At 41.4% G+C, this 16,931-nt stretch overlaps 1 protein-coding gene across 2 annotated transcripts in view; it reads left to right on the top strand.

Annotated features, from left to right (window-relative positions):
* Positions 1-16,931, top strand: part of CALCRL (calcitonin receptor like receptor) — a 250,688-nt gene that overhangs the window by 178,064 nt on the left and 55,693 nt on the right. Inside the window, exons 1-4 of one of the 2 annotated variants that reach the window (XM_029605972.1) lie at positions 2,068-3,530; positions 4,306-4,416; positions 5,862-5,974; positions 11,821-11,912. In XM_029605972.1, coding sequence (XP_029461832.1) covers positions 4,368-4,416; positions 5,862-5,974; positions 11,821-11,912 — 254 coding nt within the window. In that variant the 5' untranslated portion in view covers positions 2,068-3,530; positions 4,306-4,367. Of the gene's footprint in view, positions 1-2,067; positions 3,531-4,305; positions 4,417-5,861; positions 5,975-11,820; positions 11,913-16,931 lie in introns of those variants that run through there. The other variant, XM_029605971.1, reaches the window with a different exon arrangement.

Below are 16,931 nucleotides of genomic sequence, written 5' to 3'. Positions count from 1 at the left end.
GCAAGATACATGCTTTGTAAATGCTGTATCTTCATGGAGAAGATAGCTGTGAGGAAAGGTATAAGATATAAGATTGAGCAAATGGGAAAAGGTTATTTAGAACATTTAAAGACCACATGAAGGTACCGCAGTGCCACATGCGGTACCTTCAGTGCTACATTTTGCTATGGCATTGACTGTTTTGTGACTGTAATAAGCATTGTGTTGGTATGCCTTTAAGCACTATGTCCCCTGATGATTTATCTTTTGGGGGAGCAGCAGTTTCTCCTGCTCTTTTGGGTTTCCAGTTTAATCAGAACCAGAGCTGAGATCTGGCACCATGAGCAGTAGTGTAGCTAGACAATTTGGCGCCCGGGGCAAGAGACTTCTTCGGCGCCCCCTCCCTCCATCAATGATTTGCATTGAAATTGGTGCTATTTTTCTGCACTCATTTTTATGAGCGCGCGTGCAAATAAGATAATTTCAAAACAGCTGATGAACAGAATATCCAATAATTAAAGATTAATGCAAATTTTGAAAGCTTTACCAAACACCAATAAAATATTTCAAACAGCAGACACATCACATACTACCCAATAATTAAAATGGTAGTCAATCAAGAAAAATGAACTTAAAAAGCCACCTTTACTTACCCTCTCCAGCAGTTCTCCTCTTAAAATTTAGTAATTTCATCTTTCATCCAACTTTTCAACAAAATCAGCACAAAAGTTGAGGTATATGTATTATCACACTTCATTTTTTTAAACTCGCAGATTCCTTTCTCACATAAACTCACACACAGAAAGAAGATCGGCGCAGCCGGTCTAGCTGATCATGTGGCCGAAGAAAGTAAGTTCGGGGCAGCCGGAGACCAGCCGCCGAGACTTAAGGGGTGCCGCGGCAGGCAGCCAGCCCCCGACTCTCCCTGCCTCCCCCCCAGTACCACCCTCCCGACGCCCCCCTGGTGGTCCAGCGGAGGGCCCGGGAGTGATCTGCCGCTCCCAGGGCCTCGGCTGCCACTAAGCAAAATGGCGCCGGTCGCCTTCAGCCCCTGTCACATGGTAGGGGCTAAAGGTCACCGGCGCCATTTTGCTTAGTGGCAGCGGAGGCCCCGGGAGCGGCAGATCGCTCCCGGGACCTCCGCTGGACCACTAGGGGGGTGTCGGGAGGGTGACACTGGGGGGTCGGCAGGGCGAGTCGGGAGCTGGCTGCCTGCCGCGGCGCCCCCTTAGACCTGGCGCCCGGGGCGGCTGCCCACCCCGCCCACCCCTCGCTACGCCACTGACCATGAGTAACCATCATTTCTAACTACTCAGGGATTTCCCCCCTATTTTATATTCCTTCCAAATTCATTTAGCTCAGTCACTGCAGCAATAGCCTTCTGCTAGAGATCATGCACCAGGTCTCCTTTTGGAACCCTACAACTGAGAGCCCTACATCTGGCCACCAGGGATTGCTATTATGCAATGACTGGGACTCCCTCCACCAAGGATTGTAAATACTTCTTTTGTAGCTTTTACAGCCTTGACCAGCCCTTGACCAGCCTTTGAATTGAATCCAAGTTCTCCACAAGACTGTACATAGCATTGCCACCAAGCCACACAGTCAGCCTTCCCTTTCTCTCTGGAGTTGAGATGAATAAGCAAATGAGCTGGCATGAAGAGTAAAGTGTGGGCTTTTGATTGCATCATGGCCTGTGTATTTTCAGTAGAGATGTGCATTCTTTTATCATGAATTAGGCAATTTCAACGGATTTTCCCTGAACTTCAGGGAAAATTTGTTTTTTGGGTTAGTGTGGGGGTGGGGGGGGGTGAAGGGCACATTTATTAAAAAAAATAAAAAACACCCCAACCCTTCAATTTTACTTTATTATAACACCCCCCCCCCCCCTCACCATCCCGGTCCCTCCCCAAGACTTACTATAAGTCCTGGTGGTCCAGCAGGGTCCTGCGAGCGATGTCTCCCTCTTGGGCCGTCGGACCTGCCAGGAATCAAAATGGCGCCAGTAGCCCTTTGCCCTTACCATGTGACAGGGACTACCGGTGCCATTAGTCGGCCCCTGTCACATGGAAGGAGCAATGGATGGCCTGCGCCATTTTCTAAGAGTAGACAGAATGAAAAGTGATCTAAAAAGACTTGAGGAGTGGTTTAATACTTGGCAGTTAATATATATTGTCAAAAAGTGCAGAGTCATGCACTTGGAGTTAAGGAATCAACAGGAACAGAATATAGTAGGCAGAGAAGAACTGACTTGCACTGTCCAGGAGTGAGACCTACATGTGATCGTGTCAGATGATCTCAAGATAGTGAAACATCGTGCTAAGCTGGTGGTCAGAGCCAGGAAGTTGCTTGGATGCATAAGGAGAGAGATGTAATCAGTAGAAAAAGAGAAGTAATAATACCTCTTTGCAGGTCATTAGTGAGGCTTCATCTGGAATACTGTATTCAGTTCTGTAGGATATATCTGAGGAATGATAGAGTGATGCTGAAAGTGGTCAAGAGAAGTGGCAAGATAGCAAGGATATGATACTGACATTTAAAAACCTGAAAGATATTAATGCACAGGAATCCATGTTTTTTTCAATGGAAATGAAGCTGTAGAACTAGGGTCACATTATGAAGTTTTAAGAGAGTTGGTGCAGGAACAATATCAGGAGGTATTTCTCACAGAGAGGGTGGTGGATGCCTGGAAAATCCTCCTGGAGGAGACGGTGATGACAAGGACAGTGACAGACTTCAGTAAAAGCATGTATTAAACACAGAAGATCCCTAGTGGCAAGAAAATGGTAATGAATGCACTGAGTAACATGAGTGATAATTGCAACCCAAGGCATAGAGAGATGGCTACATTGTGCTTCCTGGATTGAAATGGGAAACCTACAAGGAATGGCAGTTGCAACTCTAAAGGGGAAAAATGGGATTGGAGGTTGGATTCCATGTGGGAATTTGATCTACTTTGGATAAATGTGCCTAAAATCATTGATGGGCAGACTATATGGGCTTTTGTTCTTTATCTGCCATCATTTACTAGTTATTATGTTACTATGACCTTGTTTCCTTTCCATATTGTGTATGGTTCTCTGTTGCATGCAGTGGAAAGGCATATATATACCTTGTCCTTGTTCCCTGTGTAGCATCTGTCATATTGTTAAGCTTTCTCTTTCTTGTTTACATTTTATGTCTGCTCTCTTCCTAGTTTTTCTTTATTTTCTCATGTTCATAACTGTAACAGTTATCTCTTTTTATCTTCTTTTTTCCCCTGACTACCCAGAGCCTGTAGCATCTTCTCCAGTGTCTCATATCTCCAGTGTCTCATGCATTCCCTGGGGGTGAAGAGAGATCCTGTATTGGAAGTACAGTTGGGGATGCTAACTCCTTTCCTGCTTTGCATCTGCTACTTTCTATGCTGTCTCAGGCATTCCAACTGACTGTCCTTTTTTTCTGTCTTTAAACATCATCCTGACATGTTGTTACTTTTATATAGAAGCAATAGTAGGATCAGAGAGCACCCTGAGGAATTAGACAGACCTACTTTCTCTCCACTCCCAGAGGTAGTGTGACACTGTTCCCTTCCTCCCCCTGGAAAGAAGGGGGAAAACCAACGTTTTAATGTGATTTTTGTATTATTGCTGTGTCCTGTATTTGTTGTTGAACAGTTTAATTATGGTTTAGTATAAATGATGGGTACTAGTATGCTGGTGTGAGATGTGAACAGTGTAAGTCCCTGTAATGTAGTTGTAAGAGAATGATGTATGAATGTTGAGGGAGAAGGTACATGTTTGGTTTGTCAGTATGTTGGGATGCTTTTTAGTGAGATAGGGACTGTCAAAGTCATGTTATACAAAGCAAATGCTGCAATGTGCAGCAGCAATCATGGTGGTAATAGCCTTTTAAATGCAACGAGAAATGAGTTTTTCTGTCACATTTTCTGATTTCATCCCAATGGATCTGGATACACAGTTAAAGGAAAGATGGTGACACCAATTGACTCCCGTGATTTTCCATGGAAAGAAAACCAGCTAATTGCATTTTTCCTCCCATAGAAAATTATAGGAGCTAATGCAGACAAAAGGAAGGCCACCCAGATTTCCCCCTGCTCTAATCAGGAGTAAATCTATTGGAGATAAAGGCATCAACAGGGAGGTAAATAAAAGCCACACGTCAAAGTGAGTTAATAACCCTTTGGGGCCAGAGACAATACAGATGAATATTTAATAAACACATAAACCCACACTTCTATAGCCAAAATTATATTAATTAAAAAAATGTATGAGTAAAAGTATGCTTAACACAAATAACTAATACTATTTTCTCTATATCTTTAAGGTAATTACTGCAACAGAACATGGGATGGCTGGTTATGTTGGGAGGATGCCACTGCTGGTACTATGTCAATACAGCATTGCCCTGACTATTTCCAGGACTTTGACCCATCAGGTAAACTTTCACGTCTCAAGATTCAAATGTCAGAGACATCTGGCTCTCTTTTCAAAACTGTTATTAATTCAATAGGGATTACTCAGTGTGAGTTTCCGCCAGTGGCTCAGTTTTCAGTGGGATCAAGCTGTCTACCAGGGAAATAAGCAGCTAGATCCCATGGGAATAATTTAGCCTTCTAGTTTCACTAGATGATTAAATTTAGCTGCCCTAAATGTGGACAACCCCATGGGCAGGCTTTTCTTAGGTTAGGAAAGTTAGGTGCCCAAACCAAAGCACTGCAATAGCAGACCTAAATCTAGCCACTCGCCTGATGTCTGGAGGAAGTGGGGAGGGGGGGAGAGAGCCAGCAGTTCAATAGGTCCTTCATTTTATGTCCGGGGGTGGGGAAGGGGGCCAATGGGTTTTTCATCTTGTCTCTGCAGGAGGAGGAAAAGCAAAGGAGGCCAGTGAGACCTTTATCTTGTGTCTGAGGAGGGTGGATCGAGGAGACAGAAATCAGCGGGTGCTTTGTTTTAGGGGAGGTGTCATTGCTTAGATATTAGAACTGCTGAGCCCCTGTCATTGCCCACCAGTCCCCTTCACGTTGCGTATGGATATCGAGGCATGCCAGGCCCCTCATTTTTGTTCTGGGAGGTTGAGGAGAGGAAATTCCCCCGCTAACTATTCTTTTCTGTTCAGGTTGGGTTGTACAGGGGATGTGCGAGCAGCTAGTGTGGATGTTACACATTTTTTGTGTTGGCATCCATTTCATAATACAGAGGTCAGGCTACTAATCCAAATTTTTAGCATGTCCTTGGAAAAAGGTATTACACAGAAGATTACAGGGGATTTTAACATGCGAGAAAAAATCGTACAAAGTTGCATTTCAAAACTATTTTAGCATGAGTTTTGTTGTAGAGCTCCCTTAATGTGTAAATATATTTAAGTTCCAATAATAATTCTATTCCATGTAATTATAAGAGCAGAGGCATTGCTGCACATTGCTGATTTCATTCTCAGGGATTCACTGTACTGTTTCTTTTACATATATGCATATTAATTTAAATAGATCAAACCCTCCTTTGCTATTTGGAGACACCTGTTTTCTTAATTGTACTGTTAATTACCAAATCTTTTCTTTGTAGTCATTTTCAAATCTCCAGTGCAGGTGTAGGCAACTCTGGTCCTGGAGTGATACACAAACAAACGGGCCTGGTTTTCAGGACACCCTGAATAAATATGCATATTTGCATACAATGGAGGCAGTGCATGCATATTCATTCCAGATATCTTAGAAACAAGACTTGCTTGTGGTACTCCAGAACTGAAGTTACCTACCCCTGCTCTAGTGACATAAAAAAGTCCGTTCTTATTTGGCATTACAAATGGATCATTGTGTTCATTAGCCGTTACTGAGATGATTGCTGTTTATTGTATTTGCTTTATTTTATTTCCATATAAAGAAAAAGTCACAAAGAAATGTGAGTCAAATGGAATCTGGTTTCAGCATCCCGAAAGCAATAGGACCTGGACAAATTACACTCTATGCACTATGTTTACATACGATAAGCTGAAGGTAGGAAACAAATTGCATGACGTACTCATGTCCTCTTAGCCCTTTGCCAACAACCATGCCCCTTTCACCTGACAAAAGTAATGGAAAGCTTCAGGGGAGAGAATTGGGAGGGGGAGGCAATGCCTGCTTCTCAGCAATGTTACCGCTAAGGAGACTTAACTAAAATGTCAATAAAGTTTGAAATCTACCTTCACCAGTCCCTGGAGTGTCTTAGTCATGTTAGGAACTTTTATATAAAGAAGAATCATTTTAGAGTGCAGATCATTTAGGGACAAAAAAGCGACAGAGACTCCCGAGGTAGGCCCATGAGCTCTTTGAGTGCTTTGTAGCAATAACTGTATAATAGGCTTTCAAAACAAAAGAAAAGCTTTTAAAAGTTTTCAGCATCTACCCTCCTGTGCTGTGGCAGTAAGTGACCCAGCTGCCAAGAGGCACTGAATTGTACAGACTTTTCAAGAATATTCAACAAATAAGTACCTGCTAGGCATTGTTGAGCCTTTTACTTTGACACATCTTTCTATTTCAAAGCTTAAACTGTAAAACACAGTGAAATGTTGAGCTGCATGGAAAGAATGAACCTTTCTATGTCTGATATTGTTCGGATGTTGGATAAATTGGCCAGCTTTGTTATGTAGTACATTAATTGTAACCTATCATAGGTGAACTGGCTCATTAGCATGCTACTAAATTGCCTATTCCAAAAATGAAAGCATTTCCCTCTTCCCTACATCTTCAAAGACTTACTTTTATTGCATGGAACAAGCTCTGGCCAAGTTCAGGTTAGTCACAGGTAAATTACTATGGGTTCTTTGAGAAGGCAAGACTTAGTCCCCCCTCTAAAAAATATCTTTCTGTAGGAAATTTGTGCTTATCAATGCACATTTACATCGGTTTGGTATCACTGATAACAAAGGGGCATATGGACTAAAGAGTTTCTTCCATGTCGGGTGAGAGGTAGTTTTCAAACTGTCTGCCTAGGTGCAAAGTAAACCAATGCTTTATACCTTCCAGCCTCATACCCTGGTTTTCAAAAGGGAAAAGCAGTGCCTTTGAAAACTGCCACAGTACAAAGTGCCCAGAGACGTCTGCACCAACTTTTTCTCTGGGTAAACTTTTTATGGAAAATAATATATGAATTAATTTTCAAAGGATTTAAGCATTTAAAATGAGCCTAGAAGCATGGAAGTAGCTTGTAATCACGTACATGCTATTTTATAAACATCAAAATCATGTACACATTTTCCAGTTCTGTGTACACATTTCCCTGTGCAAAAAAAAAGAGCGGTCTAGAGGCATCCTAGGACGGAGCCAAGAGGAACGTGCATACATCGCTATTTTATAAGATTTCTATGACTACATTAAGCAACTCATTCTCACAGTTTTACATCTTTTAATTAACTAGCATAGTTGATACCAAACTCATCTGTTGTCGACTATTTTTGGATGAGAGGTCTGGGTGACCTGGGTGAAGTTCATGGTGAAGTAATAGGAGGGTCTCAACATACTGAAGACGTTCTGGGTGGTGGAGATATTGGAAAACTGCTGATTTCAAGTATGTGTGCATATTTTAAAATATACCGACTTCCACTTGTAAATTAGGGGTTTATACATATGTTATATTTTTTCGCACATAAAATATATGCACATATGTTTATAAAATAGCTAGCAAAAGTACATGCTTTCAATTCACTGCAAATATTTGCACCTACTGGAACATATGTAAGTATGTTGGGAGCAAATATACATGTATTTTATAATCTGCATGGACCAGATATGCACAAATTATCAAATACTATAGTAAATCTCCGTGTACCCATTATACATGTATATATGGGACTATATGGAGATTTTTTAAAGTGATCTCCATAGATGTGAAAATGCAATCTACATGCATTATATTTAGCGCTTGTGATTTTAGGTGTTTATTTCCAGCTAATTAGGGGTTTTGTTTTGGGATAACAAAAACCAGTATTTATCAGTGTTTTTGCTGAGCAGTTGTTATTATTGGATACTTTTTTCAGTTGAATCAAATACATGCATTTGTGCAGCTGAGAAATCATTAGCATGGGAAAGGTACAAAATCAGTGGAAGATCCATAGTAGGCAAAGGAAAAAGTAATAGGGGAAGTGGTGTTTTTCTGCTATTTATGTAATAAATACCTATTTTATTATTTTTTTGCATCAGGTGTGTTTTATGAGGTTTAGTAGTTAAAACCTAAAATCAAAAGCACTTATTATATTCCCATCTGGTCCAGATCATGATCCTGAGAACAAATCCTCCCACTTTCAATTCCTGCTAAAACTGCACTCACTGCATACTTCTTTACAAGATTGAGTGAGGGCAATCTCCAGACAGGCCAAATTATTCAGGTCAATCACAATTTACCCAGGTAAATGGGTTTTGAATATTGTCCTCTCAAGCGATTGTGGTGAAAACTATTAGTCCACATGGCCCTAACTATGGCCTAGATCTATCATTTTGCTATAAATTTCACATGAATAGTGCCCATGATTTAAAAAAAGGGGCATAGTTAGGATAATTTTTGAGTTACCACAGCATACACTTTTTTTAGCATAGCCATTGTGTTAAATTTATCACACCTGTGATATTTTCCCTAGAGATGTGCATTCGTTTTTTCTGAATTGGAAAATTTCAACAAAATTGTCTAATTTGGCATGGGTCAGAGGACCCGAAAAACGATCGGGCTTTCCCCAAAATTTCAGGGAAAGATCATTTTTCTGGTTAGCATGGGGGGAGGGGCACATTTATTTTAAAAAAAACCCAAACCCACCCCAACCCTTCAAATTTACTTAATTACAACCTCACCTACCATCCCGATCCCCCCCATCCCAATCCCCCCCCCCAAGACTTACTGAAAGCCCTGGTGGTCCAGCAGAGGTCCTGGGAGCGATCTTCCGCTCTCGGGCCATCAGGCTTGCCAGGAATCAAAATGGTGCCAGTGGCCCTTTACCCTTACCATGTGACAGGGGCTACCCATACCATTGGTCGACCCCTGTCACATGGTAGGAGAAAGGGACAGCCGGCGCCATCTTAGAAAATGGCGTGGGCCATCCATTGCTCCTTCCCATGTGATGGGGGCCGACCAATGGCACTGGTAGCCCTTGTTACATGGTAAGGGCAAAGGGCCACCGGCACCATTTTGATTCCTGGCAAGCCTGACGGCCCAAGAGCGAAAGATCGCTCCCGGGTCCTCCACTGGACCACCAGGGCTTTCAGTAAGTCTTGGGGGGGATCAGGATGGTGGGGGGGTTGTAATTAAGTACATTTGAAGGGTTGGGGTGGGGTTTTTTTTCTGGTTTGTTTTGCCGAAATAAATAAAAACGACCCATTGGAAAACGAAGTTTTCTATGAAGCGCCCGACCCAAATGCTAAGAATGACACACATCTCTAATTTTCCCTTTGCAAGCCAAGAAGAACCCAGACAGCATTTCCATGTTGTGGAAAGAGAAAGAGAGAGAGAGAGACTCTTTTTAAGGCTCTCATATAAGTCAATTATTTAAACCACTGTAGGAGAGTCAAATAGTAACTCGAGGTGAAGTTTTGGTGATGGTCTAGGAGTTTTGGGCCAATTTTACATTCACAGTGAGATGTACGAACAGCACAGTACACATCAGTGAGCATTTGATGTCATTTGGAATGAGGAAAGGTACCCAAAGATGAGATTTCTACAATGTACTCTCGCCCTAGCTTGATGGACTCTCTACCTAGGTGCTATCTTTCTCTCTCTCTCTCCCCCCAACTGGGGAAAAAAGGTGTAGTTAAAACATGCACTACACAATGTTAAACATCCCTCATTTTCATAAACCTTGCCCAAACTCCTCCCCTTTGATTAATTTTTAAAATTTGCATATGCATCTCGGATTGCATTTTTTTATGCAATTTGATGAATGACCCTGTATGTATTTAACACCATAAATTCTATATAGAAAGAAAAATCCAAATGTAAATGAAAGTATCTTTCAAACCATAACTCCATGCAGAGAATGTTTTCAATTAAAATCTCTGTAAATGTTGTAAATACTGTATATCATCATAGTGCTGAGGTACTTCAGACACTGTCTTTCTAAGAAAAAACAGGTGGAAAACTGTAAAAAAAAACCCAAAAACCCACAAAACTTATTGAGTGATGTCTGTCTTACATAACAAAGCAACTCACACCCTCCTATCTAAGAGCCCTCCCCAAACAAAGATCAGAACAGCCGGCAGTGACAAAGGTAAGGCTGCAGCTTTATATCAACAATAGACAAAACATTACAAGTATCAAGAGTTAATATTTATTACATAACAGTGAACATTAGACAGCCTGTATCATCCATCTCTAACCCACCAGATTGACCAAGCCTCCCTTAGAAAACTTCACAATCATATTTTATGGCTACTAGTCATGAATCATTTTAAGGTTACTAGCCCAAAACCAAAACTAGCTGCTGAACCTGACCACCTGATGAGTCGGTAATGATCAGGCTATAATGAGGCAACTGTATCCTGTAGATAACTCCATCAGTACCCCACTACCTGTGGTGATATTAGGCTGTACAGGTACCTACAGGGCCCAACAAATCATTGCTAGATCCCTAGGAAGCTCCATTACTGCACAGTCAAATGACTCATAGAATCCTATGTTACCCTGTAGCCAACCCTTGAAAGATATAGGACCTGTTCCTTAGACTGATACCTGGAGGTAAGATACTGGAAAGCTATGAATCCTGCTAACTTTGACAAGAATACCTAACCCCTTTCGCCACAACAAAGACTAAACCATCAACTTCTAATCCCTAAAAGTCCATAAATCAGGCAGGAGGATATGATACTTTTCCTCCTGCTGAGTTAAAAGCACAGCAAGAGCTATCGTTTTGCTCTCCCTAGATGTATGTACTATAGTATGACTGAGAAAATGTAAATTGTGTCTTCATTCTTCAATCTTTCATCCAAAGTTGTTTTCAAGTAGGGATGTGCAGGCCAAATAATATCATTTTGTGTCATGTCATTTCATTGTGGGGAGGTTGTCGCCAGAATTTTGTTTCACTGGGGGCATTTTTTGTATTTTTCATGTTTTTTTCTTTTCATAAATAGTTTACACTATTTCTGAATAGCGCACACTATTTGCAAATAGTGTGTACTATTCTGTAATAGTGCGCACTAAAACGGATAGAAAAAAACACAACATTTAGTTTATGTTTCTTTTTAAAAACTTTATTGAATGATATAGATAATGTTCACATTGTCATTTTAAATGAAAACACATCCCTATTTTCAAGATATATTTTAAAAAAATGTTTTTGGATTTGTGACATTTTCTGCTTTTCTTTGACCAAGATTTCTTATATATAAAAAAAAGTGCCATTTTTCTTTAAAAGTTTACCCAAACCTGTCCTGGCAACCCCACAGCCAGTCGGATTTTCAGGATATCCACAATGAATATGCATGAAATACAGACTCGGTATATGCAAATTTATCTCATGCATATTCATTATGGGTAACCGGAAAACTCGACTGGCTGTGGGGTCCCCAGGAGAGGTTTGGGAAGCCCTGTTTTAGGGGAAAAGTTAGTTTTGAATGTTTTTCCTTCCCTCTTTTCTCTCCCTGATGCATCCCTCCCACTCTCTATCTTGTCTTTGACCCTATGACTCTTCTTCCAATCTCTTCTTTTTCTAATGCCTTTTTGCTATCTTCTCCCTTCCTTTTCTTTACCATTTGCCCTCTGAGAAAATCTAACAAAGCTATTGCTGTCATTAGTCAGTTGTTCCTAACATTTTTTAGCATGTAAGACAAGCTTTAATTGAGATATCTGTCACTGACATTTCCATATCTGTCACCGTTAACAGACAGCACTGAATTTATACTACCTGACCATCATAGGACATGGACTGTCAATTATATCCCTTCTTATCTCCCTCGGCATCTTCTGTTACTTCAAGTAAGCATATTTAAAATTTGTTTTCAATTTTGTACAAAAAGGAAAAAAAACTGTTTATCAGTTCCTGATTTGCCTTAATTTGACTTAGCTGTAAAGGTTTCTCAAATATATACAGGCTTATTCAACCCATGTTTAACCCGTGGTTGGACGTGGCAGGCATTAATTTCTGAGCAGCCCAAAAGAGTGTACAGAAAAGCAGAAAGTACTGCTTTTCTATACTTCCTCTGACTTAATATCATGGCAATATTAAGTCAGAGGAACAAAAAAGGACAGAATGTAGAAAAGAAAATGTGCCTGCAGTCAGGTTAGGAAAAGGTGTGCTCAATTAACGAGCATCCATTTAAACAACCTGTGGCTGTGCACAGGTTAGGAAAAGGGACGCTCGTAAAATTGAGCATCCATTTTCCTAACCCTCTGACAGCCGATCTCTCCTGGGCGCCCTACTGCCGAGGAGGCACTAGGGGCGCATATTTATCCTCATTTAAATATTCGATGGCGCGCCCAGGAGAGGTGGCTAGGAGTGCGTTAGAAAAGCGGGCACTCGGCACTGAGCACTCGTTTTCCGCACTGATTTATTGGATCGGCCTGATAGTGTGCATAGTCTTGCCGTGGTAGAAAATCATGCTCTAAATGCAAAATCCACCCAGGGCTGAAGTTCTGGGCATGAGGTGGAATGGATGACTTACTTTTCAAACATTCATTTCACTTGTCAAGAATGTGGTTTGATGAAAAATGTTGACCCTGCTCCTTGAAATTCTGCTGACCTACCTTTTTATAGAGTGGAGGAAAGAAGAGAGAATAGCAGAAAATATTTAGCATGCCTAAAAATGCAAGGAAAAATGAATATATACTATCACAAAGCAGAATTTTTCCTTAAGTAAGGTAACAATATACTTTAATCTGACTTTCATCTTTACATTAATATTTGATTATGCAATTTTTTTAAAAAAACACACTTTAATGTAGCAGGGGTCTTACAATGGTGATGTTGAAATCTATAAGTGCTTGATGATGAAATCACTTGTTCTCGTTTGATGTTTCAAGATGTAGCATCTATCTTTCCCTACTTGAACTATCCCTAAATAATTATTCCTGTACTGAATGCAAGCTAGGGATAACTTTAGGATAATAAGTTTGGCATATTTCCTTTCTCTGTAAATGTGCTAATGTTAAGAAATAATCCAAAAATATATTTGTTATAATCAAGCTCTGGGTCCAAAATTCAATGACAATAATTATTTGTAATTATTCCACCTTTAAGGAATCTCACTGCTGATTAACAGCGTTGTATGAAGATAAGGCCCTCAGGATCCCTGAGGCTTTCTGCTCATATCAATATAGTGTGACTTGAAGTGCACTCTTAGATCCTGAAAAGTGAAACTAGGATATAAAATATAGTAGAAGAAAGGAATGATATTATTTTATTTTTATTTGCACGATACATATCACACTAGAGCTCATATACAAGTCCTTAAGGCTGGTGTGAAATGAGGGACTCAGTTTACAACTTGGTAGTTGAACTATTAGCACCAAGAATAAAGATTTAATAACAAGTGTTCACAATTTGCAACCTCCTGATGTACTTTAATTTCACTATTAAAATCAGGCAAGCAGGTTGCACGATTACATTTACAAAAAGAAAATGCTCCTGCCTTGCCTTCTTTGTGCTCCAGATTTACTACAGATGAAAAGCAGAGACAAAGTCGAGCATAAAGGTTTTAACAGTTTTCTTTGTTTGGACTTTTTTTTTTTTTTTTTTGCAAAGCTTGAATATGCCTACAAAACTTTTTTTTTTTTAAACTCAGTGAGGGGAAAAAAAAATATGTCCCCACCAATGTCTAATCAACAGGGCTAATGTTGCACTCACCGACCGTGGAACGCCTAGGCCGGCTCCTCTTGCTCTTCAGCACCTCCCTGCCATGCCGCCAATCCCCAGGCCCTTGGCAGCAGCGGCTTGTCTCGTCTGTTCGGCTCCGCTCACTCTCTCTGACGCCGGGGCCTCCCCGGCCTTGCCAGCGCATGGAATGCCACTGGCTTCCGGCCTCACCCAGGGTTCCCCTCCACGTGCCCCAGCCGCGATTTAAAGGGCCAACGGTGGGAAACCTACGCCTGCCCCGGAGGATGACATCATCAACCCGTGCCTATTTAAGGCTCTTCTGGGCTGAACCCAGATGGCTTGGCAACGAGTCTCCTATGCTGCTTCGTCTTGGAATCCTGCGCTGCTTCCTCAAAGTATTCCAGTTCCTGACTCCTGTTCCAGTTTCTGACTCCTACTACGGTTCCTGACTCCTGTTCCTTGCTTCTCGTGCCCTCTTTCCTCGGACTGATCTCTCTGGCTCCTGACCCACAGACTGGACTTCACCTTGCCTGCTAGCCGCCTGCCACAAACCTCAGCCTGGGCTTCACCCTGCCTGCTAGCCGCCTGCCTCTGACCCTCGGACACACTGACCGTACTCCAGAGCATCTCCACAGGGACCCACCTAAGACCAGCCGGCCCCAGTACCCAAGGGCTCAACCTGCAGGGAATGAGGGCTGGTAGTGGCGAAGCACCAGCTGGCCCCTGTCTTCCTCCGGCCTTGCCTCCTGACGTTGGTGACCTGCAGGGGGGTACCCCTCTCGGGTAGCGACAACACCAGCTCAGGACAAGGGTCCACAGTCTACGTTGTGGTGGCAACAGCTATTTATAATACCAGCATCAGACCCAGGTCCTTGTAATTAGCATCTCAATAGCACTATATATATTATTAATTATTGCCTCTGCATTAATTGAGTCGGGCACTATATGGCTAAATTCCTAAACACACACTAGCGCTTGGCCACTTTTGCAGACAGGTTGAGTTTGTAAATGTTTCTAGACTTAATTTGCTTATCCGATTCAGATAACTTTATTGGCATTACAATTTTACATGTATTACAAACTAATATATAGGATGATTAAAATAAAAGGGTCATTTTCCTATGACACAGGTCAATTGTGTTAGCACTGCAGAGATTAGAGGCAATAAAATAGAGAGCAAATGTACTGCTTGGTCGTAATGCTGTTAGTGCCGGAAATTAGATCTGATTTATAAATGGGCAAAATAGCCCTCAGTAAGGCTGCATCCTGATTGGCCTGTGAATATGCAGGACTGGTTGTGGCAAACCAGCTGAATAAAAATAGCTACATTAAAAATAAAGATAGTTAGGCACAGGCAACTTGCATAAAGCCATTTACAAGGACATTTGCTGTGGAAAAAAGACTTGCTAGGGGAGAAAATGTAAGCTTGGGTGCACAGACTGGACCCCATAGTAATAACAGACGAGGAGAGAAAGGCAGAAATACTTTTTTGGAGCTGAGGATGAGACAACACAGGTAGAGAGCAAGAAGGCGACAAGAGAGGGTTTATAAACAATGCATTTTCTATAACTAAGCGGTATATAAACATTTTGATATCCTTTTTATATAATTTATAAACTTTTAGAGAAACTAGAAAATGATATAGAGCCAAGAAAATGCATACCCAAGATAAAACTCTTGTCCATTTCTTTTCCTTGTCTCATGTTCTTTCCAAATTCATGTGTTGCTGTAGCTGGGGTTTTATATCCCGTAATTGAAAAATGTTTTGCATCAGATCCTAAAATAAGTGCCATCAAATGTATTCCTTTTGTTAATGTAGAGGTACAATTAAATAGCTACAAATTAGGATTTCTTTTCCTCTACCTTTTTTCCCCATGGTTGGAATGGTGTTAACAGCCACACAGCCTTATATCCCACCTTGTTGCAAAGAACATGTTTAAATTAATAGAAAAGTGACCCATTTAATAAATGGACACATATACAGCAAAAACCTTAGGGGTAGAGTTTTTAAAAGGACGCGCGTGCGTCCTTGTGTGCATGCTACCCAGTGCACACACATGGATGCACGATTTTATAACATGCACACACCGTTGCACACATGTTACAAAATCGGGTGTAGCTCGCAAGGTGGGATTCATTTTTGCTATATTCGTGCAGCGACACCTCGGGGCCTTCCCCAGTTCCCTCCCAGTCAGACCAATTGAGGAGTGGACTGGGAGGGAGGTTTCCTACCCCCTACCCTAACCTCCCTTCCCCTCTCCTCCCCACCCTTTAAAAAGAAATTTTAAATTTTTTAACCTTTTTTTTTTTTTTCAAGTCACTTCAGGGCCCGACCTGAAGTGACTTGTGCGCGCCGGCAGCCGGCTGGCGCGCAAGGCTCCAGGACAGCGGACAATGGCGCAGTCCCGGTCCGCTCCCTGCCCTGCCCCTCCCCGCCCAAAACACGCCCTCCAGCCCGCCCCTTTCAAGAGGCACGGCATTTGAGCGTGACCCTGTCTTTACGCATGTGGCCGGGCCTCTTGGAGTATTTGCCCGGTGCGCGTAAGGCCCGGCCACGCGCGTAAAGGCCCGGATTTACGCACACAGGGCTTTAAAAATCTGCCCTTTATTATCTGGCGCTTAGCTATCCAGAATCCTCAGGAAACTGTCATCTCACCCAGGAATTTGATATGAGGTGGTAGAATAATAGGAGGGACAGAATGGCTTTTCTTATTTATTTATTACAATTATTTGTTGCATGCTCTCGTATAGGAGTACTCAGCATGAGATACAGAATTACAAAACACATTACTTACAAAACACAAATAGATTAATTCATTATATATATATATATGAAAGCAATAGAACAGGAAGTAACACAATTTAAACTAACATTAAACCCAAAAAGATTGAAATCATTGTGTTAGGCAAAAACTCCTTGATAGTAAAACCACTGGCTCTAGACCTAGGCAATTTCCAAATTACTCCATCAAACCAAGTACAGGATCTAGGTATCCAGCTTGACCAGAACCTTATGATGAAAAAGACATCAATAAATTAGTTACTACATATTACACATATTACAAAGAGTGAAATCTTTATTAACATTCGAGGACATTTGTACTGTCTTGCTAAACCTAGACTTCTGTAACTCATTATTACTAGGACTTCCAATATGTCTATTAAAACCAGACTTTTGTTAG

This window comes from Rhinatrema bivittatum, chromosome 6 (genome assembly GCF_901001135.1).
Source record: "Rhinatrema bivittatum chromosome 6, aRhiBiv1.1, whole genome shotgun sequence".
Taxonomy (NCBI): Eukaryota; Metazoa; Chordata; class Amphibia; order Gymnophiona; family Rhinatrematidae; genus Rhinatrema; species Rhinatrema bivittatum.
The sequence above is the reverse complement of the archived record's forward strand: the minus strand, read 5'-3'. Positions and strand labels throughout refer to the sequence as shown.